The sequence below is a fragment of the Pangasianodon hypophthalmus genome, chromosome 12, assembly GCF_027358585.1.
Source record: "Pangasianodon hypophthalmus isolate fPanHyp1 chromosome 12, fPanHyp1.pri, whole genome shotgun sequence".
Classification (NCBI taxonomy): Eukaryota; Metazoa; Chordata; class Actinopteri; order Siluriformes; family Pangasiidae; genus Pangasianodon; species Pangasianodon hypophthalmus.
The window spans coordinates 5679528-5706108 of record NC_069721.1 but is presented as its reverse complement, the minus strand read 5'-3'; the positions used below and the strand labels follow the sequence as shown (position 1 = coordinate 5706108).

The 26581-nt window shown below is 38.3% G+C and overlaps 1 protein-coding gene across 1 annotated transcript; it reads left to right on the top strand.

Moving 5' to 3' along the window:
* Positions 1–3847: 3847 nt before the first annotated feature.
* LOC113527291 (uncharacterized) lies at positions 3848–24347 on the top strand. The gene is made up of 21 exons (XM_053238746.1): positions 3848–3986; positions 4333–4402; positions 4547–4573; positions 5202–5372; positions 6457–6608; positions 6701–6790; positions 6897–6969; positions 7621–7784; positions 8229–8437; positions 13815–13915; positions 14056–14069; positions 19278–19337; positions 19501–19570; positions 19731–19757; positions 20402–20572; positions 20992–21143; positions 21231–21323; positions 21813–21885; positions 22151–22314; positions 22797–23024; positions 24059–24347. The coding sequence occupies exons 2-20, from the start codon at positions 4333–4335 to the stop codon at positions 23010–23012; spliced, it is 2097 nt and encodes a 698-aa protein (XP_053094721.1). The 5' UTR covers positions 3848–3986; the 3' UTR covers positions 23013–23024; positions 24059–24347.
* The last annotated feature ends 2234 nt before the right edge of the window (positions 24348–26581 follow it).

Here is a 26581-nt window from a genome sequence, read left to right as displayed (position 1 = left end):
GCATTAAGATTTAAGAACACTTTCCAACAAAGTCTACTGAAACTCTTTGTAAGCCCATAAATCTTGCAGTGAGCCCGTGTAAGCCCACAACTTTTGCAATGCAAAACATAGCATTGGTAAATCAATCAGGAAGCAAACTTTAATTTTAAAGGTCTGTCAAAGATGACAATGTATAAATAAACCTGTAATGGAAAGTCCAAAATAAGGAATAAGTTAATAGAGCGATACACCGATCAGCCATAACATTATGACCACTGACAGGTGACGTGAATAATATTGATTATCTTGTTACAATAGCAGCTGTCAAGGGTTGAGATATATTAGGCAGCATGTGATCAGTCAGTTCTCGAAGTCGATGTGTTGAAAACAGGAAAAATGGGCAAGCGTAAGGATTAGAGAGACTTTGACAACGGCCAAACTGTGATGGCTAGATGACTGGGTCAGAGCATCTTTAAAACGGCAGGCCTTGTGGGGTGTTCCCCGTATGCAGTGGTTAGTACCTACTAAAAGTGGTCCAAGAAGGACAACCGGTGAACTAGCGACAGGGTCATGGGCGCCCAAGGCTCACTGATGTGCGTGGGAAGTGAAGTGCTGCATATGGGGCTGTGTAGCCACAGACCTGTCAGAGTGCCCATGCTGACCCCTGTCCACTGCCAAAAGTGCCTACAATGGACAGGTGAGTATCAGAACTGGACCACGGAGCAATGGAAGAAGGTGGCCTGGTCCGATAAGTCACATTTTCTTTTACATCATGTGGAAGGCCAGGTGCGTGTGCATCGTTTACCTGGGGAAGAGATGGCACCAGCATGCACTATGGGAAGAACGCAAGCCAGTGGAGGCAGTGTGATGCTCTGTGCAATGATCTGCTGGGAAACTTTGGGTCCTGGCATTCATGTGGATGCTATTTGGACACATACCACCTACCTAAACATTGTTGCAGACCAGGTACACCCCCTCATGGCAACGGTATTCCCTAATGGAAGTGACCTCTTTCGGCAGGATAATGCGCCCTGCCACACTGTAAAAATTGTTCAGGAATGGTTCGAGGAACATGACAAAGAGTTCAAGGTGTTGACTTGGCCTCCAAATTCCCCAGATCTCAATCCAATCAAACATCTGTGGGGTGTGCTGGCCATCAAGTGCGATCCATGGAGGCCCCACCTCGCAACTTACAGGATTAAAGGATCTGCTGTTAACGTCTTGGTGCCAGATACCACAGCACACCTTCAGGGATCTAGTGGAGTCCATGCCTCGACGGGTCAGGGTTGTTTTGGCAGCAAAAGGGGGACCAACACCATATTAGGCAGGTGGTCATAATGTTATGGCTGATCGGTGTATGTTTCTATTAATAATAGTAAGCCTACCCTCCTTAGTTTAGCTTAGTGTAGGCTTTGATATTCAAAGCAAAAATGATTTATTAACAATAATTTGCCAATCATAGGATGTTCTATATGAAACAAGCCTAAACCCTTCCATTATAATACACTGTATAATTGGTAAATGAACCTAACCTAGTGTAGGCCTACTTAAATAGGATTCATTTATTAACCAGAAGGTTTTTCATCTAATACTACATTCCATACTATTCTACTACTAGCTGGTCTCCAAGTCCATTCTGTAATTTTAGGGTACTGTTTCCACCATTACTCTTTATTATGGCTATTTATGCATTAGTATGGCTGCTCCTGATCATTACTGTATTATTTTTTTTATCTATATGCTCCTTCCATAAATTGATGTTATTCAGTGGTAAACTTCTCATGTTCATTCATTAATAATGAAGCATTTGCAAGTATCTGAAATACTTAAACTATATGGCCAAAGGTATGTGGACACCTGACCATCACACCCATATGTTAGCCTTCCTCAAACTGTTGCCACAAAGCTGGGAGCACACAATTGTACAAGATGTCTTTGTATGCTGTAGCATGAAGATTTCCCTTCACTGGAACTAAGGGGCCCAAACATGTTCCAGCATGACAGTGCTCCTGTGCAGAAAGCGAGGTCCATGAATACATGGTTTGTCAAAGTTGGTGTAGAGCTCAAGTGGCCTGCATAGAGCCCTGACATCAACCCTACTGAACGCCTTTGTGTTGGATGATCTGGCATGCTGACTGCATGCCAGGCCTTCTGGTCCAACATCATGACTAATATTGTTGTGGCAGGAATGGGCAAATCCCTACAGCCATTTTCCAATATCTAGTGGAAAGCCTTCAAAGAAGAGTGAAGGTTATTATAACAGGAAAAGGGGGACTAAATCTGGAATGGGATGTTCAAATCACACATGGATGTGACAGTCAGGTGTCCATATACTTTTGATCATATAGTGTACTATATACGTTCATAATTTGCTCTTCCATATTGTCAGGGTTTTTAAGGAAACTTATTGTAAAGTGATACCATTTCACAGGTCAGTTGATGTTGCTGTTGATGTTTCCATTTCATAACATCCTATGACAATGTTATATTGAAAGTCACTGAGCTCTTCAGTACAACTTAATTTACTGTTGCTGGCTTGTTAGAAATAGGTGCAACTGAATTAGCTGGGACTTGCACAATATACACTGTTGCAGAATATACACCTCCATATGTTTCATGCACAACACAAAAAATAAAAAAAGACATGGTGCACCAAGGTTGGTGTGGAAAGACATGGTGCACCAAGGTTGATGTGGAAAAACTCAAGTTGCCTCCACAGAGCCCTGACCTCAACCCCACTGACAGCTTTTAGCATACATGGGAATACTGACTGCACCCCAGGCCTCCTCACCAATGATGATGGTTGTTTTTCATTAAAGACAAAAGCAGCACTGTTTGTGTATTGCAGTTCACATGGTGTATTTCTGTAGTGTGATTGATTTTCAGTCTGGCACTGGATCTTGAAATAAAAACTTTCAGTGCACTGAAAATTCACCGTAGTAACCCGCTGCCCAAAAGTTAAACATGGAAACCGAAACCATAATACAGGAGTGTTAAATGTGTAAATACACAACTAACAACCACCAGACAGGTTTAATAATCATTGTTTTTTCTTACATTTATGTGCTGTTTTTTCTTACATTTATATATGAATTTGTGCAGGATTGCCAGGTCTGTGTGAGAAAAGCAGTCCAGTGGTTATTAAAAATACCCCCAAAACTCTAAAAATATTATACACAGCTTTTTATATTCAATATCATTTCCAAATCCACTTTATTATCAAAAGTAATATTATACATTTTATTATAATGAGTAGTATACTGTATGTTGTGCAAAGATTATGTGATTATACACACTGGCCTGACTTCAACCATCGGGGTCGGGGGGTGGGGGTGGTTTGGTTGGGGAAAGGAAAATTTACCTTTCATTGGAAGGGAGAGGGGCTAGGCGTGTCAGTAGGAATGCTGTAATGAAATACTGATAAACCACCTATTTGAATGCTTTTATTTGAAAGTCCAACCTCTTATGGGAAATTTGCAAAAAGAGTATGCAGGCATTTGGATGCCTGTAACAGAGTGTGCCTTGTCATTATCTGCTACTGAAGATCTAATTCCTAGCACACTTTAGCTTCAGTTGAAATCATACACAACCAGGTAATCAAGGCTGCATAATCTACATGTCAAAGCATCTGAAAGTTAAAGGTGTGTTAAAGTAGGGTTGGAGTTGAAACTCAGTAGGGTGGAAGATGTAAAACAAAAGCACACACCTGCTACACCTAATTTTACTCAGCATTTCACTGTCAGCTTTAATATGCGTGATAGAGCAACATACAAGAACTGGAAATCCCTGCCTAATTTGAGAACAAAATTTTTTTTTTTAATAAAGGCAGGTTCTGTCATAGGATAATTATCTGCTTTCAGATCAGACGATGCATTTGGATTCTGCAGCAGTTGTCAGCGGAGACACTCGACACGCCCACACACAGTGTTTGACATATATTTAAGGAGGGAAGGAGTGTGACTCCTAGAATTCTGCTCAACTGCATTGTTGGACTTCACTGGTAAAAGGTAAGACACAACCTTTTGCCTAAGATACAGATTTGCACTATAATTTGAACCAATTTTAATAGTATTTCCATTTTCCAATTTACATTATTATTATTATTATTATTATTATTTTTTTTTTTTTTTTTTTATTTGCAAGAGGTATGTCATCAGCTTTACCATTATAGTTGCCAACTTAATTTTCATCCGCAGACCAAAAAAAAAAAAAAAACAACTAATTGCCATATTCAGCAGTTCATTTAAAACTACGTAACTGAATGTCCTGTCTTGTTAGGGGATAACTGTAGGCAATTTCAGGATGCTTTAAGACATTATGACATATTTCTTTAACACTGTCTTATGTATGCAGATGAATCTACAGCTCGTGTCATTACTCGTTGCCTGTCTGCTTTCCACTGTTTATAGTGAAGGCTCAGTAGGTGAGTGATATAGAAATAGAATTGACTGCACTATTCTTAAGACTGACCAAATGAATTTGCCTCTATTTTTCTTATTCTTGTTGCTCTTGTTTTGTTCATAATGCCGATACCATTGTTCTAACCTTTTTTATGTCACCTTTTCAGAATACTGCTATAACTTGCCAGCATGCAGTACGTATTACTTTTTTCTACCAAGACGCTAATTGTTTTCTGAATCAGTTAACATACTATAAATCAAAATATATTCACATTCAACAGGTTTTTTGGTGTGTTAGGCTATAATAGTTCTATCTATTGCTTTTAATATTATCACAATAATATTTTCCCATTTTTTTTAAACCTAATGTTCTGCATTACTGAATATCTGGTGAATATTAAATGCTGAGCCAATATTATTGAGGCCAATTTGCATCCCACATCTGCCTCACAATTATTTTAAATAGATTAAAATCTGTAATCTGAACTGTATTTTCTCACAGGACCGTATCTTTTTGCACATGGGGCACATCTTGACTCAAACACACATGCGTAGACTGCACATGCAGTTTCTGGTAGTGAAAGTAATTAGACATATGTAAATGTAGCTACTGCTGCCCTGTGCAGTCCTACACACTATATAGTAAACACAGATACACAGCTTGTGTTCAGTCAATGCAAACGAGTTGTTTATTAGAGTATAATTTATGAGTTTTTGCATGAAACTGTGTTTCAAATTAGCACAAATAAGCTGTAAATAATTGATTATTTTTGCTCTGCATTTTGCTTGTTTTGCAATTTTATATGTTGGTTTTCTCCTCAGATCCAAGCACATGGCCTACTCTAGCACCACACCACTGCAATGGCACTCGACAGTCTCCTATCAATATTGTGACTGCTGATGTGAAACCTGATAAGAACCTGACAGCCTTCAGCTTCAAAGGCTTTAATGACAACTCTACCATCATAAGCATTCAAAACATTGGAAAGTCAGGTGAGTTCTTTTGTCTAAGCTTGAAACTTTCAGTGTCAAACATCCTGCCACCTAATATATACATACATTGTATATATACATATATCTATACACAGTCATGGGAAAAAGAAAGTACTCCCTCCTTCAATTGTATGTTTTTATTTATCAGGGTGTAAATAACAATTGTGTGGTCCTCACCAACGTCTTTAAACAAACAACTAAAACAACATCAATATTTCATTATTTTGGTTTGCAAAATTGCATCCGAACAAACCCCAAAAGTTCTGGAACAATATCCTTTGGACTGGTAAGACCAAGGTGAAGATGTTTGGTCATCAACCACAGTGCCATGTTTGCCAAAAGCCAAACACTGCATATCAGCACAAACACCTAATACCAACTGTCATCATGGTGGTGCATGGTGGTGGAGGGGGGTGATGATTTGGGTTTGTTTTGCAGTCACAGGACCTGGGAAACTTACAGTTACTGAGACAACAATGAGCTTCACTTTATAGCAGAATATTTTTGAAACAAATATGAGGCCATCTGTCCAGCAGCTTAAGCTGGGCCAAAATAATTGGGTCATTCAACAGGACTACGATCCCAAGCACACCAGCAAATCAACATCTGAAATACTAAAGAAGAAAAAAATACATAAAAACATAGAATTAAAAAGCCAATCAAATGGTACTAATGCAATTCATAGAATCATGTATATACAAATCAAGAACTTCAGTTATTGTTCACATTAGACATCAGAATGGAGGGAAAATGTGATCTCTCAGAATCTGCTGATCTCCTGGAATTTTCCTGCAAACCAGTCTGCAGAGTTTACACACAGTGGTGTGAAAAACAAAAATACTTTGTTGATGAGAGAGGTCAATGGAGAATGGCCAGACTGGTTAGACTCTGACAGGAAGTCTACTGTAATTCAAATAACCACTCTAAAACCATGGTGAGCAGAACAATCATCTTAGAATGCACTAATATGGGTTTGGGTTTCACTCCTGTCAGCCAAGAATCTGAGGCTACAGTGGGCACCCATGGGTAGAGATTGCTATTAACTTCAAATGAGACACTGATTGAGAATTCTTTGCCTCTTTAGTGAAAATTCATCTTGATGAAACCAAGATGAGCGTGTCAGGAGGAGGCCTTCAGAGCCAGTACAATTCCAGCCAGTTTCACATTCACTGGGGCAATGGCTCCTCTATCAATGGATCAGAACACACTGTGGATGGCAGACAATATGCAATGGAGGTGTGGAAACTGTTGGTATAAAAATTGTAATGATATTCTAGACTCGGTGATTTAATTAATCTTTATTTAGTATTTGTGTTTTTCTCTTTCAGTTGCACATAGTAAATATTAGGACTGATGTAACCCCAGATGTTGCTGCCAATGACTCAACAGCATATGCTGTTCTTGGTTTCTTCATTGAAGTAAGTCTTTGCTTTACTAATTGCTTTGAAACCCTTATACAGTTGCATTGTTGCCTTGACATCTTAGTAGTTATTACATTGTGGCTCTTTATTATTATATTCTTAGGCAACCAACAGCAGTGGCACACCAGAGAGCTGGAAGAAACTCACCTCATTTTTATCAGAAATTCCTAATAAAGGTACAGATATAATTCTTGGATAGTGAACCGATTGAGAAGCTGCTTATTTGCACACCAAAGAAAATCAATAACTATTAACTTACATGATGTGTGCCATTCAAGTGGTCATTCAGCACAGGTGTAGAGACATAACTTGAAAATTGCATTATGGTACATCACACTTCTTTAAACCAAAATGCTTTAGATGGATTCAACCATGAAATGGTACATGTGGCAGTACTTTATCTCTTGCAAAACCCAGCTGGCCACCATTCCTTTACCTTTATAAGAAAAAAGGACTTCAAAACCATAGCAGCAGTAACAAAGCACACGTGACAAGTACCTTGGATTCATGCTTTGTGACTTTGATGATTAGGACATTTGCTGTAATGGCTTACAGTCTTACAGTGTGGGAGAGAGGAACCTGAGGTGTTTGGCTTGAGATAAACACCAGATCAAAACCCATTTTTTCAACAGGCACCCTCATTTTTTTATACCTTACTCAAAGCAACATTACAAATGTTTAGAGCAATGTTTAGAGCATCAGCATAGGATTAATAATGTGTGACAGGCAAACATGATCACCTGTGAATCATCTTATTTCTTTAATCTCTTTTTAACTGTCAGACACTTCACTGTAATGCTAAAACATCCATTTGTTCTTAATTTTAGGTGACTCATTGGACATTATGCATGAACTTACTGTAGACAGTCTGCTTGAAGGAGTAGACCGGACTAAATATTACCGTTACCTTGGCTCTCTGACCACACCATCATGTGATGAAATTGTGGTGTGGACTGTATTCAAAGACCCAATCAAAGTCAGCAAAGATTTGGTAAGTCTTCAATTCATGACCCATGCTGATATGTAGTTCACTGCATTGTATTTCATTACATTCATTCATTTGGCAGACATTTTTTCCAAAGCAACTTATATTTAATACAAGTAGGGATCTGAGCAATTAATGAGTAATGGCCTGGCACAAAAGCTCAAACATTGACTCTCTGGCAAAACTGTCAACTTACTAGCACAGAACCATAACTGCTGAGTTAGATTTGACCCTAATATTCCATGATTGTTTTGTTTGTTTATTTCTGACTATTAATAAAGAGCATCAGCAGAACTGTAAATGAGTCATATTTTGCCCAAGAAGCTTTTTTCCTGGCCTAATGCAGCAAAACATCAGCATGTAAAAACCAAAGCTTCTGAGATTAGGATTATAGTTACAGTTTCAAAGATCAGTTTTTAACACAAGCTAATTTATTCTTTCTGTCACTAGATTGATCTTTTCAGCAACAAAATGCATATCAATGCAACGGCTGATCCTTTCATCATCAACAACTACAGACCAGCTCAGGCTCTGAATGGCAGGGTTGTAACATCACAACCAACATCAGTATCGGGATCAGAACCATCATCAGCAAGCACACTTCATCACACTCTGTCCATCAGCATGGCTCTCCTCTACTCTGTATTGTTTTGGTGTTTGTAGTCCTTGTCTACCAAGACAACAGTGTCATGATGAGAGTGTTATTTTAGTCTAGACACTTGTTTCCCCTGAATGTTCCAATCATACCTAAATTAATTCATGCACATATTTACTCTCTTGAAGAGATTTTAAAAACTACCAGCAATAACTAAAAATTGAAGAAAATGAATAGCCGTATTAGAGACTCAGGAAGTGCAATTGATGTGCTATGTTTTGTATAGTATCTTTGTATATGGTGGGTGGTGGGGGGCTGGCATGTAATGTCTAAGTCTGCTTGATTGCCACCATTAATTTTCTGTTTATGTTTAATTTAAAAGCATAATGATATACACTCACTGAACACTTTATTAGGAATGCTATACTAATACTTTTTGCTCTCAAAACAGCCTCAATTCTTTGTGGCATGGATTCCACAAGATGTTGGAAACATTCCTTTGAGATTCTGGTCCATGTTGAGATAACTGCATCATGCAATTCCTGCAAATTTTTCATGTGCACTTTGTGCTGCAAATCTCCCGTTCTACCACATCCCAAACGTGTTCTATTGGATTCAGATCCGGTGACAGGAAAGGCCACTGAATACTTTGCGACATGTTGCATTATCATGCTGGAAGTAGCCATTAGAAGATGGGTAAATTGTGACCATAAAGGGATGCACATGGTCAGCAACAATATTCAAATAGTCTGTGGCATTCTAGCGATGATTGACCACCTCCACCAGCCTGGACTGTTCACACAAGGCAGGTTGGGTCCATGAATTCATGCTGTTGGTGCCAAATTCTGACCCTACCATCTGTGTGCCTCAGCAGAAATCAAGATTCATCAGACCAGGTTACATTTTTCCAATCTTTAACTGTCCAGCCTGTGCCCACTACAGCTTCAGCTTTCTGTTCTTGGCTGACAGAAGTGGAACCCAACGTGGTCTTCTGCTGTTGTAGCCCATCAGCCTGAAGTTTTGACGTGTTGTGGATTCTGAGATGCTTTTCTGCTCCCCACAATTGTACAGCATTGTTATCTGAGTTACTGTTGCCTTTCTGTCAGCTCGAACCAGCCTGGCCGTTCTCCGTTGACCTCTCTTATCAAGGCATTTCCGTCTGCGGAACTGCAGCTCACATTTTTTCCGCATTATAATAGTTAAACTGAAGCCGCTGGCACGTGTCTGCATGACTTCATGCATTGTGCTGCTGCAATGATTGACTGATTAGATAACTGCATGAATGAATAGGTGTACAGGTGTTACTAATAAAGTGCTCAGTGAGTGTATTTTAAGCAACTGATTGCTAGCAAATAAAATACAGTTTTCTTGGAATTCTCCTATGTTCACTTTTTAGTCTTCTTCTACTCTATTTGTTTGTTTGTTTGGTGCCACAACACTATCCAAATTTTTTTTTTAAGCAGTCATTAAAAAGGTTTGTAATTTTTACAAATAAATTGCTATTGCACTGAAAACACTCACTCCTGACAATCACTCCCTTTCCCCCAAACTGCCCCCACTGAGCATAACTCTGTGGACAGCATGAATATTTTAAGCAAGTGAAAGAGAGCTGGATGACATGCTACTTCAGCGAAATAATCTTGATAATGCTGCATACCACAGTCTGACATGGCTACTTCATTTTGAGATAAGTGTTGGAATGTTGTGATTTATAAAGTGACAGAGAAGGCAAGTCTATATGTAAACACCATAGTTATATACAGTATTTACAGTGAGGGGAAGTAAGTCTTTGGACACTTTTGTTTTTGTTATTGGAAGTAATATATTTTTCTTTTGGAAATAATATACTTCCAGTGCATATAACCACTTTAAATTTACACACATAATATTTATCGACTTCCTACTTATAAATATGAACAAAAAATATGTAATCATAAGCATAAAGAAAGATATACATTGATAGGGAAAAAAGCATTTGGATACTATATTAAAACAAGTAGAAGTCCAACGCCAACAGGTCAGGTCCTTCTTCTAATTTGTATACCTGAAATACCCTTAACATCTACTACAAACTGAAAGTAATCTATTTCAGACAGAGACATTTGCTGTGACCTTGACCCTGTTTGGATCAATTCGAAAATCTGTTCGGTTTATCTGGTGGTTACAATGATAATTCCATATAAATCCTACAAATAATCAATTGCTTGTTCTTGACAATAATTGTTCTAACAATAATCTTGGGTGAACAGAGATGGACAGACAGATGACTCAAAAACATTAGGGCCTCTATCACCCGTTGCCAGGCGCATATATAAAAGTTTCATAAAAATAAATCGAGTTCTGGATATAAATGCTGCAAACTGCACCTGGTGTCATTATAAAAGCCAATGCTTTCAAATTTGTATGGGAAGATTTCATGAACAAGTTGCTATCATGGTGAATTTGATGGAGCTTCCTAAATTTCTCAGATGCAACAATTAAACATTCAAATGGAAAAAGCTATAAAGACATAGCAAAGACCTTAACATCCCTGTCTGTACAAAAGGGGTCAGTAATATGCAATATACAAAGTTATTCTTATGATCCACATTTAACCTCCCAAACATCCAATGAATATATCCATTGATGTGTTTAATCATATTTTACTGGCTACCAGCAGCTATGATGAGAAGTAGGACACAGAGCTGCTTAAATTCGAATATGAAACCATGCAGCTCAGAGCTGAGTTCAATGTTGCTTTGCTATAAGTGAAGAGAGTCACTGAGCTCCAAACCAACTTATCCCCACTTTGCTGTCTTGGTTTGCCTCACCTGTCTATTCTTTGCAGTATGCTACACTTCAGGAGGGCTTCGCCTCATTGCCAGCCACTCCCTCTACTTGCACTGGTTTGCCATCAATCCTCAGCCCAGGTATTGTAGGTTATAGTGCTGGGACACTATTTTGCATTGAGCCAGTCTTAGGATAAGCTCATTGGACAATAGTTGAACTTGAATAGTTGAACTACCATCGTCCACTATTCATAGCCATATGCACTGCCACTTGCATTCATTCTTCTGTTTTCACACTGTTTACAATGTTTACACTGTTGACAGTGTTTGCACTGCTCTGCCATTTTAATTCAACTCAAGTGTGCTCTATCTATCTATCTATCTATCTATCTATCTATCTGTCTGTCTGTCATGCATTAGCATCCAAGGTAGCCAGCATGCTGAAATACAGAGTGAAGGTGTCACCCATATGGCATGCTGTCTCTGCAGGCACTGAGACTTGAAGAGCCCCAGCTGCCTCTTCACGCTTGTTGTCATTGGCATCGTCACCCTGAGCCCAAACCTGTTCCAGCATGACAATGCACCTGTGCATAAAGCAAGCTCCATAAAGACATGGTTTGCCAAGGTTGGAGTGGAAGAACTCGAGCAGCCTGCACAGAGCCCTGACCTCAACCCCACTGAACACCTTTGGAATGAACTGGAATGCCGACTCTACACCATGCCTCCTCGCCCAACATCAATGCCTGACCTCACTAATGCTCTTGTATCTGAATGGGCGAATCCCCACTGACATCCTTCAAAATCTAGTGGAAAGCCTCTCAGAAGAAAGAAGGTTATTATACCAGCAAAAGGGTAACTAAATCTGGAATGGGATGTTCAAAAAGCACATACAGTCCCCTCCGAAAGTAATGGAACAGCAAGGCCAATTTTCTTTTTTTTTTTTTTGCTATACACTGGAGAGAATTGGTTTTGAGATCAAAAGATGAATATTGAATAATAGATCAGAATTTCAGCTATAATTACCTGATATTTATATCTAGATGTGTTAAACTTAGAATATTGCACCTTTGGTGGCAGACCGCCCAATTTTCAGATGAGCAAAAGTACTGGAATAGATAGTCTTAAAGTAAATAACACTTAATATTTGGTTGCATATCTCTTGCAATAACTACATCAAGCTAATGATCCACAGATATACCCAAACTGTTGCATTCTTCTTTTGTGGTGCTTTTTCAGGCTTGTACCACAGCAATGCATGCTTTAGGAGGTGAAATGCATGCTCAGTTGCATTAAGGCCTGGTGATTGACCTGGCCAGTCTAAAACCTTCCCCTGATGAAGTCCTTTGTTGCATTGACAGTGTTTTGGGTAATTGGGGTAAATTGGCAGACAGAATGTTTCTGTAGACTTGCAGCCATGCAAACCCAAGCAAAGACACTACCTCCACCACACTTGATGGATGATCTCGTATGTTTTGGATCATGAGCAGATCCTTTCTTTCTCCACACTTTGGCTTTTCCATGACTTTGGTAGAGGTAAATCTTGGTTCCAGAAGTTTTGTGGCTGATCTCTGTATTTCTTTGCAAATTCCATCTGGCTTTTCGATTCTTACTGCTGGTGAGTGGTTTACATCTTGTGGTATGGCCTCTATATTTCTGCTCTTGAAGTCTTCTTTGAACAGTGGATTGTGACATGTTCACCCCTGCCCTGTAGAAGTTGTTGGTGATGTCACTAACTGTTTTTTTTTTTAGTTTTTTCCCCCACAGCTCTCACAATATTTCTGTCATCAACTGCTGTTGTTTTCCTTGGCCAACCTGTTCAGTGTCTGGTTATTAGTACATCAGTGATTTCTTTATAGATAGCTAGCTAGCTAGATAGATAGATAGAGAGATTCTTTATTGTCATTGCACAGGGTACAACGAAATTGAGTGTCCCTCCTAATGGTGCATAAGAGTAAAATAAAAGGAGTAAGGGATAACAAATATAAAAGGATATAAATATTAACATAAATGACCAGATCTGTTCAGTTAAGATAGTACGTGTTTCTTTTTCAGTACATTCCATCTTCTTGTTTTGGCTATGCCGAATGCTTGGGCAATGGCTCTGATCAACTTTCCCTCTTTTCTGAGCTTTAAAATGTCTTGCTTTTCTCCCATAGACAGCTCTCAGGTCTTCATATTGGTTTATCCTTTCTAACAACAAATGTAGTCTTCACAGGTGAAACCCAGGGCTCAAACCAGTAGACATTCAGTCAGTCACATGTTCCAATATTTCTGATCACTTGAAAAACAGGTGGGTTCAAACAAAAAGGTGGCATGCTAAGTTGTTTAACCTATACAGATGTAAATATCAGGAAATGAAAGCTGAAATTCTGACCTGTCATATTCATCTTTTCATTTCAACCCCAACTGTCTTCAGTGTATAGCAAAAACAATAGAACTGACGTTGTTGTTCCAATACTGTCGGAGGGGAATGTATGGGTGTGATGGTCAGGTGTCCATAAACTTTTGACCATATAGTGTATATTTTAAATGTGGAAATCCTAAATAAACCAAGTTGTTTCACTACTGGGTCTTGGAAAAATACTACCCAAAGATAGGTGTATTCAATCTTTGCTTGTGTCACAGACTTTTTGTATTACGTTTTGTGATAATGTTTTTGTATACCCTCTGTAGCTATCTGGATGACCTTGTCGATGTTGGAAAACTGAATGCTCTAAGCGATACTTCAGCGTCTACTGCTGTCATATCTACACCTATTTTATGGGAGCGACTGGGTAAACAAATTCACAAACTGTAGGTGAAGACAGCAAATTTTCACTGCCAGCAGACTTCATTCAACAGAATCTAGCTCTCATGTAATTAAAGCTGATTTAATTTGGATGCACAATGACTGCAATGTAATTGTGTTCTTCAGGCCTTGGTGCAACAGTACAGAAGTGATAAGACATTCAACATGTGGTGCAAAATTAGAAAAAGTGGCAAAATGGACAACAAAGTACAAGAAAATAAATAGACGCTGACGTGCAGGCGTCTGTACAATGAGGACAATATAATAAATACAGCACTAAACATTCAATACAATGCAACACAACCTATAAAACCTAGTGTAATCACCAGCATAGCTGATTGATATAAGATCATTCACTACAACTAGCACTACACTACACTAGTTCCTGAGTGTTAGGAAAAAAGTGAACATTGCACTGTACCTGTATGACAGGTATTATTGGTGTAGATGGACAGTAGATGGTATAGCATTGAAAAAAGAACAAGGTGTGGAGATGGTGTGCCTATAGATTAAAGTGGCTAGTGTGTTGATGATTCCGAGGGAGGTGGGTGGGACGCAATATATTAGGTATACTGAAGGTCCTGACGGCTTGTGGAAAGAAGCTGGTCCAGAATATGGTGGACATATGAGAGAGGTAATCTGCAAGCACATCGTGAGAGTCAAAAGGCACAGAACAGAGGCGTCAGTACTATGGTACTGAAGAGGTAATCAGTAGTACATAAACGGGGATTGTCTTTCAGTCTACCATCATGATGGTGATGTCACATTTGCTCTCCATGGTGAAACTGGTAGTTGCATGTGTGCAGCAAACAGTTATTATGGAAAACGTGTTGTTGATGTACCTGAAATGAAATGACACCCTTATGGTGCTATCCCATGATTGAAAGTGAGATTCCAATCAGGTATGTCTTAAACCAAAACTTACACGCTTGCTAACAGACATGCTAACATGACTAGCTTGAATGGAGTAACTCACCAAACTACAAATACAGCAGAGAACTCGCACTTACTCACTTTCAATAACTGCTTGGGCAATCTTTCTTGGCCAATACACCTACTGGCATGTTTTTGGGAGGTGAAAGGAAACTGGGGAACCCAGAGGAAACCTACACAGACACAGGGAGAACATGCAAACACCTATGAGGCAGCAACGCTACCCACTGTACCACCATGCTGCTCTAGCAAAGAACTGTAAAATACAATTAATTGAGCACATAATATTTTCTTTTTTAATTTTGGAATATTTTCCCAGAAATGCAAGATGTCTGCACTGGATGCATATCAGCAGTGCTTTGAGAAGGCCAGGCACAACACTAGAGAGATTTTTAAACCTGTACAAACACACAGGAGCAAATTACATGTGCTGAATATAAAGTAAGTAAGTAAGAAGTAATATTTATTTATAACGCTCACCATCAGTTGCCCAAACTGCTGTACATACATAAGTATAAATAGAAATAAATAGAGAAATAATAAGGAATAAAGGTTAGAAAATGTATGTGATGTGTGGTCAGCTGGTACTGTTTGCCTTGCTGACCCTGTGTCCTCTGAATTCCTGTGTTGATTCATGAAATTGATGGCATGCATATTAATAATGTAAACAAATTGTTGCTTTATTTTTTTTCTCATTTGTTTGAACTGTAGTGCTTTGAGATAACATAGTGTTGACATTAAACTGATACCAACTTTTGATCAATGAGTTTCATCACTCACCACTGACCACCAAAATACAAACCACAGACATATGTAGTGAGATCCTATGCAAATCTTATTTGTGTTGTTAGCTTTTGACAAGATGTTGGTTGATGTCGCAGTTTTATGACATTTTATGTCGCAGTTTTATGACATTGAACACAACATGGTTGACATTGGTTCCTACTGTGTATGTGACCTTGTTCTGGTTCTTGGTCTGGATGTGTTTATTGAGGGTTTCCTCCACCTCCACCAGCTCAGCACTGGAAGGTTACAAAAATGCTTTTTGTTAGTTAAGTCATTATATCCTTAGGCAGGTATTGTATCACAAATAAACTAAATATACATTAATTCATGTAATCACAGTGAGAGGAAATAATTATTCAGTGAGTTTTGTTTTTGTTATTTAATATACTTCCAGTGCATACTGTATATCCACAAATTTACCCACATTATGTCTTTTCACTTTGTACTTATAAATATGAGCAAAAAAGTATGTACTCACAAGCATAAACAAATACACTACTAACAAGGGGGAAAAAATATTCAGGCGCAACAAATTAACATTAGTACTTTTTTGAAAAGCTGTTGTTGGTGATTACGGCTTTGGGATGTCTATGGTAAGAAGTAATTAGCTTTTTGCAACATCGTTGTTCAATTTTGATCTATTCTCTTCTACAAGGTTACAAGGGTCCCTCTGATGGACAATTTCAAAAGCCTCCAATGGGATTCAGGTCAGGAGAAAGTATTCCAAACATAAAAAATGCCATGTTGTGTGCCCAACTAATTGTATCGTAGAGTTCTCTGCTGTGTTTGTAGTTTGGTGAGTTACTCCATTCAAGCCAGTGTGTTAGCATGGCCTGCAATATTAGCTTTGGTTTAGAACATACCTGATCTGAAATTTCACCTTCATTCATGGGATAACAACATGAGGGTGTTATTGTCATTTCAAGGACTTCAGCAACATGTAAGCACACACATTTTCCATGAAAACTGTTTGCTTCACATGTGCAAAGAACAGGTTCACTACGGAAAGCAAATGTGACATTACCATCATGATGGTAGACTGAAAAACAGTTCCCATCTATGTAGTACTGATTACAGTCAACAATTTTTCATGCTACTCTATTACATGAGCCTGGTATGTCTATGTCTAAGCCTCTTTTCTGTACCTTTTCTGTTTTGGTCATGCTTTCCTTGCACAGATTTTTTGCTTTTCTCGTAAGTTTTCAGTCACAGTGCATCCAGACTAAATCAACTATAAGTACATGAGAACCAGATTCTGTTGTGATGAGGTCCATTGGCACTGAACATTTACATTACATTGCAATGTTACATTTAACACATGTAATCTTACTTGTAATGTTTTGGGACATCTCCACAAAGCAGTTGAAGGAGATGGTCAACTCTTTTCTTTGCCTGACCCCTCATGACCTGGTAATTTATAGTGAGGAGGAATCTAAAAGAAAAATGAAACTAATTAAATGGAAGGTAATGAACAAATATGAATATTTAAAATAAACAGCCAATAGCCCAGAGGTCAGCAAAAGGAAACCACTGGTCTCTGAAGTAATGGGTTACTTGGCTGCTGTCAAACAGGACCTCAAAGTCTCTACATTTTGAGGCAGGCATAGTCTTAAATTCTTCTTCCTGAAAATTGTCACATATATGATTCTGTCATTATACTGATCTTTTAAACATCTTCCTGAGAACAGATTTCACTCTTATACAAAGTGAAATATGAATAGTAAATATTAATAAATGTTACCAGTTGTTTAGCATTGTCATGTAATCTTTCACTGACACCATGGCATGCATGACAATGTTTCTTTGGGCAGTTGATATTTTCCCACCATCTTTTTGTTAACCAACCAGTGATGCACAGACTCAAAGATACAATTAAGATATCATAAGTTCATGGTGATTTCCAGAGGGATAGCATAACATTGTGAAGCCATATTGAAATTCTGTGCACTTTATATACTAGGCCTGTACATATTTTATAATTAGCATTCCTGGCTATGACTTAAAGGACTTGCTCAGAAAAAAAATATCAAATGTGCCAATTTTCTCTGTAACCCCAAACAAAATCAATCAGTCAAGATACTGTGTGTTTAGTGTCTGGAGCTATGAGGCATACGTAGCTAAAAAGTAATGACAGGTCATGTCACCTAAAACCTTTTTGGGTTACAAACTTATAAGAATCATAGGTTCAGTGCACACTGTTTGAGGTAAGAGACACTTCACGTGAATTTGTTAGTTAGGTTAATAGAGTCAAATAGTGTGTCAGGTAAATCTGATAATGCAGCACTCAAAAAAGTACTACATTGCTCAGGCCTTGTTCTTTTATTTCACAGTAAAAACAAGACAAACGCGGGAGATATGACAAAAGCCACATCTATTCTCTGGGCCCTGTGGCCTAAACAAAGCATGTGGCCATTCTCATGATGAGAATGAAGACATTTACCTGATATTTTTGGTTTTATGGAATTGTAATATACACCTGTAGAACATGAAACCAAAGTAAGAGAATCTTGGTGTTATGGCACTGAATTCTTTCAAAATGCAATTTATCATTACAGACCTACAAACCAGAGAAGCAATTATGACATGTCAATTAACAAGGACACATAGTGTCACTGATACAAAGTACCACTGTTACAAAGCACAAAAAGCTACTTGAATGCTAATGGCTCCCCCATGTGAAGAAAACGTTAGCCTGCTAAATGTATGTGCATATGTATATAATACCATAATGAGTACTATATATGCATTTCACATTATATATATATATATATATATATATATATATATATATATATATATATATATATATATACACACACACACACACACACACACATACATATATACACGCACACATATTTTTAGGGATTCCAAAAACTAATTCCAAAAACCACACACAATTTTAACAGTGTATGTATAAAAAGCATAATATTTTGGCTTGTACACAGGTTCCCAACCCTGGAGTACCTTCTCCCCTCTATATTTCAGTGTTTTCCTGCTACAACACACCCACATCATCTAAAAAACAGCTGTTAATTAGTTGATTAGTTGCATCAGGTATGTTAGGAGCAGGGAAAACACAAAAAAGTATAGGACAGGGGTATTCTAAGACCAGGGTTGGAAACCTGTGGGATAGTGGTAGGAATTCCATCTCTTTTCAATGAGTCAGAGCACTTGACTCAGTTCACTAAAAAGAACTGGCTCCTTAAACTACCAAAGGGATCCTTGCAAGTTTTTTTTTCTCTTCTTTCAAAAGGTTAAGTTACCTATCTATTGCATAAATAGTTCAATTCAATCTTACTCTACCTTCTGATTAACACAAAAAACTCATCATTTGCATTACTTTTGTTATGAAATCAATCTAAATACACTGGCCTAAATGTAAACATTGACAAATATAGTGAACATTTCTACTTTAACATTATTATGCTGTTGTGTCTGTGCATAATTTTAAAATATCAACTCAAGGAATTTGGATTTTTCTCAAAAGACACATTACTAATTGTGGCATACTGTTTAGCATGAGGGTATATAGACCAGGATGCAGCCTGCTACGTGCACTGTGTTGATAGGGAAACGCCAGGAGCCAATTAAAGGGGTGGGGCGGTGCCTAGGCTGGAGTTTAAAAGTGGGTAATGAAAAATCCCTGTAGTATAAAGGAGACTGGTGGAGGCCAAGTTAATAAAATGGTAATTGTTTTCAGTCGTATTAGAACCTTATAGGTCTTTGGAGGCCTTTTGAGCAGTTCTCCATTTAGGGCAATGTATTAAAAGAAAGAAAGAAAGAAATCATTAAAAACTTATTTTTATTCTCAGGAGAAACAACAGATTTTTAAAATGGCTTTCCCTCTAGGGCTTGTTGCTTCTTACCCACCTTGTTGCTTGGTTGTTGCCTGTGGCCTGTAGTGCTGATCTCCCAATAGGCAAGTGACAATTCTTGTAGGTCCAAAGAAATACATTGCATTGTAGGGAATTTGTAATTTTTGATGTATTGTGGTGGTTACAGATGATTGATTCCATGTAGGCTTCTTCACATTTATGAAATGCTAGAATTGGGAAGCCATTTTTTTTTCTCCTTTTCAGGCTGGTGCTATAACTTTCCAACATGCAGTGAGTATCCTTTTTTCAGTGTATCATTAGAACAACTTGAATATTCCTGTATGAAATTTGTTTATCTTTTCTGTGAGGGGAAAAAACCTACTTTGGATCATCCCAGTGATTAGCTTAAATTTTTAATTCTTTTTATGCCTCTGCCATTAGGTCCATCCACCTGGCTGTCTGAGATTCTTGTTAGCTCAATATCTCAAGAACAAGTGGTTGAATGTTTTGTAGATGGAATTTTCATTGTAACCAGCAGATGAGCTGATTTAGATTTTGGAATTGATCCAGAGTTAAGGTAACGAGGTCAAATGTGTAAAATAATTCTTTTTCTTCAATAGCTTCCTTGTTTAAAGTGTACTTTAAGGGTATTTCAGGCATACAAATTGGTAACAAGAGGCACAAGTGTTGGTAGTGAGACATCGGAATCTTACAATGGAGTTGAGTCAAGTTGCTTAAGGGGCATTAAGCTGTACTGTGACATCTACTCAAATTTCCTTTAGGGATTTTTAGTTACTTTTCTTGCCCAGTGGTTAAAATACATTTGAAGAGGTCTGACTTTTGCCTTTTTTAAAGATATTTTAAGGACATTTTTTGTTGTAAGAGTAAGTTAAGAAAGCAACTGTGTGCTTCTGAGCCAACACTGCATGTTTCAGGTGAATCTACCTGGCCTTCAATCCCTGATGCATACTGCAGTGGAAGCCACCAGTCTCCTATTAACATTGTGACTACAAATGTCCGAGCTGACATGAACTTAACATCATTCAGCTTCACTGGTTATGATGATGGCACGGTCATGACTGAAATGACCAACACTGGCAGGAACGGTTTGTACCCACTATGCTGTCTGTCCTTCCATTTTAATTCATGTGTTCAGAAGTGGCCCACTGATTCCTATGACCTTTTACTTGTGTTCTGTATAAAGGCTGTCCCACTGATCCAAACAATCCTTATTTTTGCATGATCGTTCAAGGATCCTTTTTTTTTTTTAAACAGTAGCTGTGAAAATAATTACTTTGTTTCTACTTGATGTGTTTCTGAAATAACTAACTTGGAGATGCGAAAATGATGTTTAGGTCATGTGATGGGACAATCACTTGTTTCAGTTTCACTTGAAATAATCACTTATTTGAAAATTCCTCAATTGCTGTACTACTGTCCATGTTTCTGTAATAAGCTTTTTTCCCCCCACAGTGTCATTATTAACATGTTATTTTTTCCAATCACTTTGACTTGTATCCTTTAGTTAAGGTCACATTGAACCAAGAAAAGATGGTGGTTGAAGGTGGAGCCCTTCCTGGCATTTACTACAGCAAGGATTTCCACTTACACTGGGGCAATGGGAGCTCCATGCCTGGATCTGAGCACACCATAAATGGCAAAAGATTCTCTATGGAGGTTTAAAACTTCACACATGCACCTTAGAAACACTGCTGCATCAAACGGTCTTTGCCATTGAATGATTCCCCCCCTTTTTCCAACCAGTTGCACATAGTGAATGTTAAAGCAGGATACAATTCAACTGCAAGTGCCCTTAAAGATCCAACAGGGTTTGCTGTTCTTGGTTTCTTTCTTGAGGTACAGTAGCTCTGGCTGTTCAAGTTTTAATGTACATATAGCTGATTTGTAATGGCTATAAAAATTATTTCCTAATTGTCACTTGATGGTGCAGTTGGAAATCTGAGTTTGGTTTGGGGTGTGAATGGCCTTTTTGTTATGTAAATATTTAATATTCTATAGCTTACAAATGATGAACCATTGTTATGAAAACTTGATTTCGAAGGCACAAGAGTCAGACATGCAAAGTTGTAAAGCTGAAAAGTCTTACCAAATCTTATTTTGGGGTTCAGGGGTGCATGTAGGATGACTATCACTAGATTCCCGGTAGAATGGGGTCACAGCGCAAACAATGTTAATGTTGGGAGATTTCAGAATTCAATGCAGGTCATGGGTTCATGAGACAAGAATCTAGGGAAAAAGCAGTGATGGTCATAAGCCAAAATGTTCATTTATATGTGTTGAACCCTTTGTTGCAAAGATGTTAATGGTGTCACCTCTCATGTGTAGGCGACCAATGACACTGGTAAACCCAAGAGCTGGAAGACCCTAACCTCCTATCTAGGAAATATCTCAAATGCAGGTAATGGACCAACATGACTTTATGGTGGAATTTCACTTTTTTTTTTTTTTATTATTACACTTAACACTTAAGCCAGTCCTTTTATGATGCTGCACTTGTATGGCTAGTTTAAAATAGTGTCAAGTACATTTGGCTGTAAGACTGTATTTTTTCTGCAGGTGTTCAGCCTTGGATTTATGCCATATTGTATAAAGTTGCATCAGGATTCAGGTTTACAGAAACCAGAAACATGGTCAACTGTTAACTTCAACTTAATGCTTTTCAGGTGATGAAGTAGCAATCACTGAGCATATTACCATGGACAGTTTGCTTGAAGGAGTGGATCGGACTAAATATTACCGCTACCTAGGCTCTCTCACCACACCACCCTGTAATGAAGCTGTCGTGTGGACTATCTTCAAAGACCCCATTAAAGTCAGCCAAGATTTGGTAAGTATGCATAATCGTTCACTTTGCATCAGTGTCCAATATTATCCACAAAGGACAGGCATGGTTCTAGGGTTTTACAGTCAAATAAGAAGTCAAGTACTAGCTGATTGAAGGCCAACTGTTTAAACAAGTGGAATCGGGTGTGGCTCCTCCTTGATTGGAAGGAGAACTTGGACCCACAATGGCCTTTTGCACACACAGCTTCTTTATAGCTTCAATGAATTGAAAATGGTTCTATATGGAACCAAATGCAATATATGTAATGCACTTGCTTGAAGGCAAGTAGTCTATGCTATTATGCAGTGTACCTTAGGAACCATTGCAGATTGTCTTCCATGTAGCTTTTCAAGTAGCAAATAGCTTCCAGAATGGATGTAATTAAATGGGGTGTGATTTAAAGTCCAGAAATGCTTGAGTACTGTGGTTTTCAGCAAATTTACTGCTTTGAATATGGCTGAAAATCATTGCTCTCCAAACACTAGATTGATCTCTTCAGTGTTAGTGTGTACTTCAACAAGAGCTTGACCTCTCACCCGATGACTGATAACTTCAGACACACTCGGGCCATAAACGACAGAGTTGTGACCTCTCAGGACAGCAGTACCAGGGCAAATTGGCCATCAAATTCAACAGACATCCAACCCTACAATATATACTTATTTACTGCAGCACTCCTGTACATCATCTGTTGGTTCTAGGCTTTGCACATGGTGAGTATGAACACCACATTGCTTGGATATACCTTTTTGCATGTAGGCATCACCCTGCTGCTGCTAGGTGGAATATGTCACATTGTGAATGACCGTCCACTTTATTCAGAACACCTGTAGACCTGGACATTCATGCAGTTATCTAATCAGCCAAACATGTGGCAGCAGTGCAATCCAAAAAATCATGCAGATACAGGTCAAGAGCTTCAGGTAATGTTCACATCAAACATCAGAATGAAGAAAACATGTGATTTCTGATGTAAATCCTGGCATGGTTATTGGTAGCAGGTGGGCTGGTTTGAGTATTTCAGAAACTGCTGATCATCTGGAATTTACACAGAATGATGTGGGGGAGGACTTCCTGTGTGTGGAGGATCTACAGGCTGAAACGCCTTGTTGAGAGAAAGCCGAGGAGAATGACCAGACTAGTTTGAGCTGACAGGAAGTCTATAGTAACTCAAATAAGTACTCTGTACAACTGTGGTGACGGCCCAAACCAGTCTGTTCATTCTCCTCTGATCTCTCTCAACAAAGTGTTTCCACCCACAGAACTGTTGCTCATGCAGTATTTTGTTTTTTGCATCACTTTGTGTAAATTCTAGAGACTGTGTGAAAATCCCAGGAGATGAGCGGTTTCTGAGATACTCAAACCAGCGACCATGCCACGATCTAAATCAGAAATCACGTTTTCTTCATTCTGATGTTTACAATAAACATTATAAGCTCTCGAACCTATATCTGCATGATTTTTTTTTTTTTTTTTTTGTATTGCACTGCTGCCACACAATAGGCTGATAACTGCAGGAATGTACAGGTGTTCCTAATGGACAGTGAGTGTACTTCTTGGTATAACATGGTGTCCTTGTATTAGACACTTCTCTTTCTGTGAAATCAGTGTGTTCATGAAACTTGCTTTAGGTAATTATTACTGTTCTGAAAATACGGGCCCAGATTTTGTAGTTGTTGGTAATGTGTTATAATTTAAAACTTTCCTTTCAAAAATTTGACTTTCATGCAGATTTATTGCGTTACAGATTGGCACAGTAAACAAGATGTTGCTGAATTTCCCACCTGAATAAAGAATGAATGGAGAATGTTTTGAGTATTAAGGAAGTTTGTAAAGTTTTATGTACATGGCTATTTAATTTAAATAGTTTTTTTTACTGTGCACAAATTGGTATAATGGTACTAGACAGACATCCTGAAATATTTTTGTACACTTAATTGATGCACCTGTATGCAATGTGTTTGTCTACCTTCTGATACTTAAAGCATTAATGTTGACCACTGCACATTTTGAATAAAATCACTTTTCTAAAGGAATCCTTGTTTTGTGTCTTAATGATGCATGTTGCTTGGATAGTTACTGATGCTAAAGACACCTGAAGCTCATTGATTTTACACACTTATGGAATTTACTCAACAGCCTAGAAGTCCTCTGATTAGGGATAATTCTGTTGGTGTCTATAATCTTGATGATTGGGATAGTTTCCTATTGTCATGTTTTTGATGTGTGGGTTTTTTGTGTGTTGTGTATGGCTGGTTTGATTCACTAAATATTCTCTCCCTGTTACTCAAACTGTAATGATGCAACAACCATGGTGTGCAAGTAAATTAGAATAAAAAAAAAAGTCTATTTACAATATACATTTTGGGGGTTTATCAGTCCTACTCTAAGTATTTAGAACTTTATACCATTTGAGGTAAGTGTGTGCTGACGAGCAAAGAGTACAGCATCCAGAAGTACAAACAACTCTGAGAACTCCCTCCTGAATAGCTTGTGTAGCCATATGTAACCTGGACATGAGGGTAAGTTAGATACTAAATCACTAACTATGCCACCTAGAATACTCCCTAGGAAATGAATATTTATTAATTTGCCATTAAAAAGCTAGGCTTCAAAGGAAAGTCTGAGGGAAGGGACAAAAAATAACGAATTGAGTAGACGTCTTTCCAAAAGGCTTACCTCTATCACACCACACGTGTCTGTGTCATAAGATCACCCTCATACACATGCACACTGCGAAATGTGAACAATAAAAGGATTAGTGCAAGTAAGCCACACCACTTTCAAATGAAGGGAAGGGCAACCTCCGGTGTCACCAACACCCCATCTGCATGGCCACTGCACCTATTCAGTCAGGGTTGGGCTACAGTTCGTTTCTTCAAACAAAGATATACACAAGTAAGCCATGACAGTGACATCAAAGAAACAAGAACAACAAAAAACTTACATGGATTACCAAAATAAGTAAAGACTTAACCCCAGATAATAACAGGAGTTAAACCTGGATGCAACCAAATCAACAAAAGCCCAAAATATACCTTAGCCTAAGGCAAAACAGCAGGGGCAATCCCCTTTAACACACAGCAAACCAATATGTTTTCCCCTTCTGACTTTCTGCTTTTATAGTAAAGACCAAGGGCGAGCTGTTAATTAGCTCTTTGCAACAGTTGGCTACAGATATGAGGGGGTGGAGAAACTGTGCTAGGGAAAGAATACGATCATTCAATTTAAGGACTGCATATGATCTACTGGTTACAGATGGAACAGTTAACGTAAATGTTTCTGAACACCTACAGAAACATTAAAGGAACCGCAGAAATATATGGCAAGTACTGGTCACTCCCTGCATGTGACAACAGTCTCTCTTTTTTGTCACATGTCTGGGCAATGGGGTAGGGTGGGTAGATGGAAGCCCTTTTTCATGAAGGAAAAAAGCACCCGATCCTGTCTAAATTTTGCCAAATCATGGCAAAATGTGTTATGGTTTGATGAGATCAAGGTTGAACATTATGGGAATAATTCTAAAAGATGTATAAATATAAGATATGTAGATATGTAAGACCTGTAAAATATTTATTATATTTTCTGTGGGGAAAAAACCTACTTTGGATCATCCCAGTGATTTTAGCTTAAATTTTAAATTCTTTTTATGCCTCTGCCATTAGGTCCATCCACCTGGCTGTCTGAGATTCTTGTTAGCTCAATATCTCAAGAACAAGTGGTTGAATGTTTTGTAGATGGAATTTTCATTGTAACCAGCAGATGAGCTGATTTAGATTTTGGAATTGATCCAGAGTTAAGGTAACGAGGTCAAATGTGTAAAATAATTCTTTCTTCAATAGCTTCCTTGTTTAAAGTGTACTTTAAGGGTATTTCAGGCATACAAATTGGTAACAAGAAGCACAAGTGTTGGTAGTGAGACATCGGAATCTTACAATGGAGTTGAGTCAAGTTGCTTAAGGGGCATTAAGCTGTACTGTGACATCTACTCAAATTTCCTTTAGGGATTTTTAGTTACTTTTCTTGCCCAGTGGTTAAAATACATTTGAAGAGGTCTGACTTTTGCCTTTTTTAAAGATATTTTAAGGACTTTTTTTGTTGTAAGAGTAAGTTGAGAAAGCAACTGTGTGCTTCTGAGCCAACACTGCATGTTTCAGGTGAATCTACCTGGCCTTCAATCCCTGATGCATACTGCAGTGGAAGCCACCAGTCTCCTATTAACATTGTGACTACAAATGTCCGAGCTGACATGAACTTAACATCATTCAGC

Excerpts from the sequence above, each read along its gene's own strand:
- LOC113527291 (XM_053238746.1), top strand. The coding sequence starts at position 4,333 with ATGAATCTACAGCTCGTGTCATTACTCGTTGCCTGTCTGCTTTCCACT. Across the intron at positions 4,574-5,201 it reads CTATAACTTGCCAGCATGCA|ATCCAAGCACATGGCCTACT; the intron begins GTACGTATTACT and ends TTTTCTCCTCAG. Across the intron at positions 6,609-6,700 it reads GCAGACAATATGCAATGGAG|TTGCACATAGTAAATATTAG; the intron begins GTGTGGAAACTG and ends TTTCTCTTTCAG.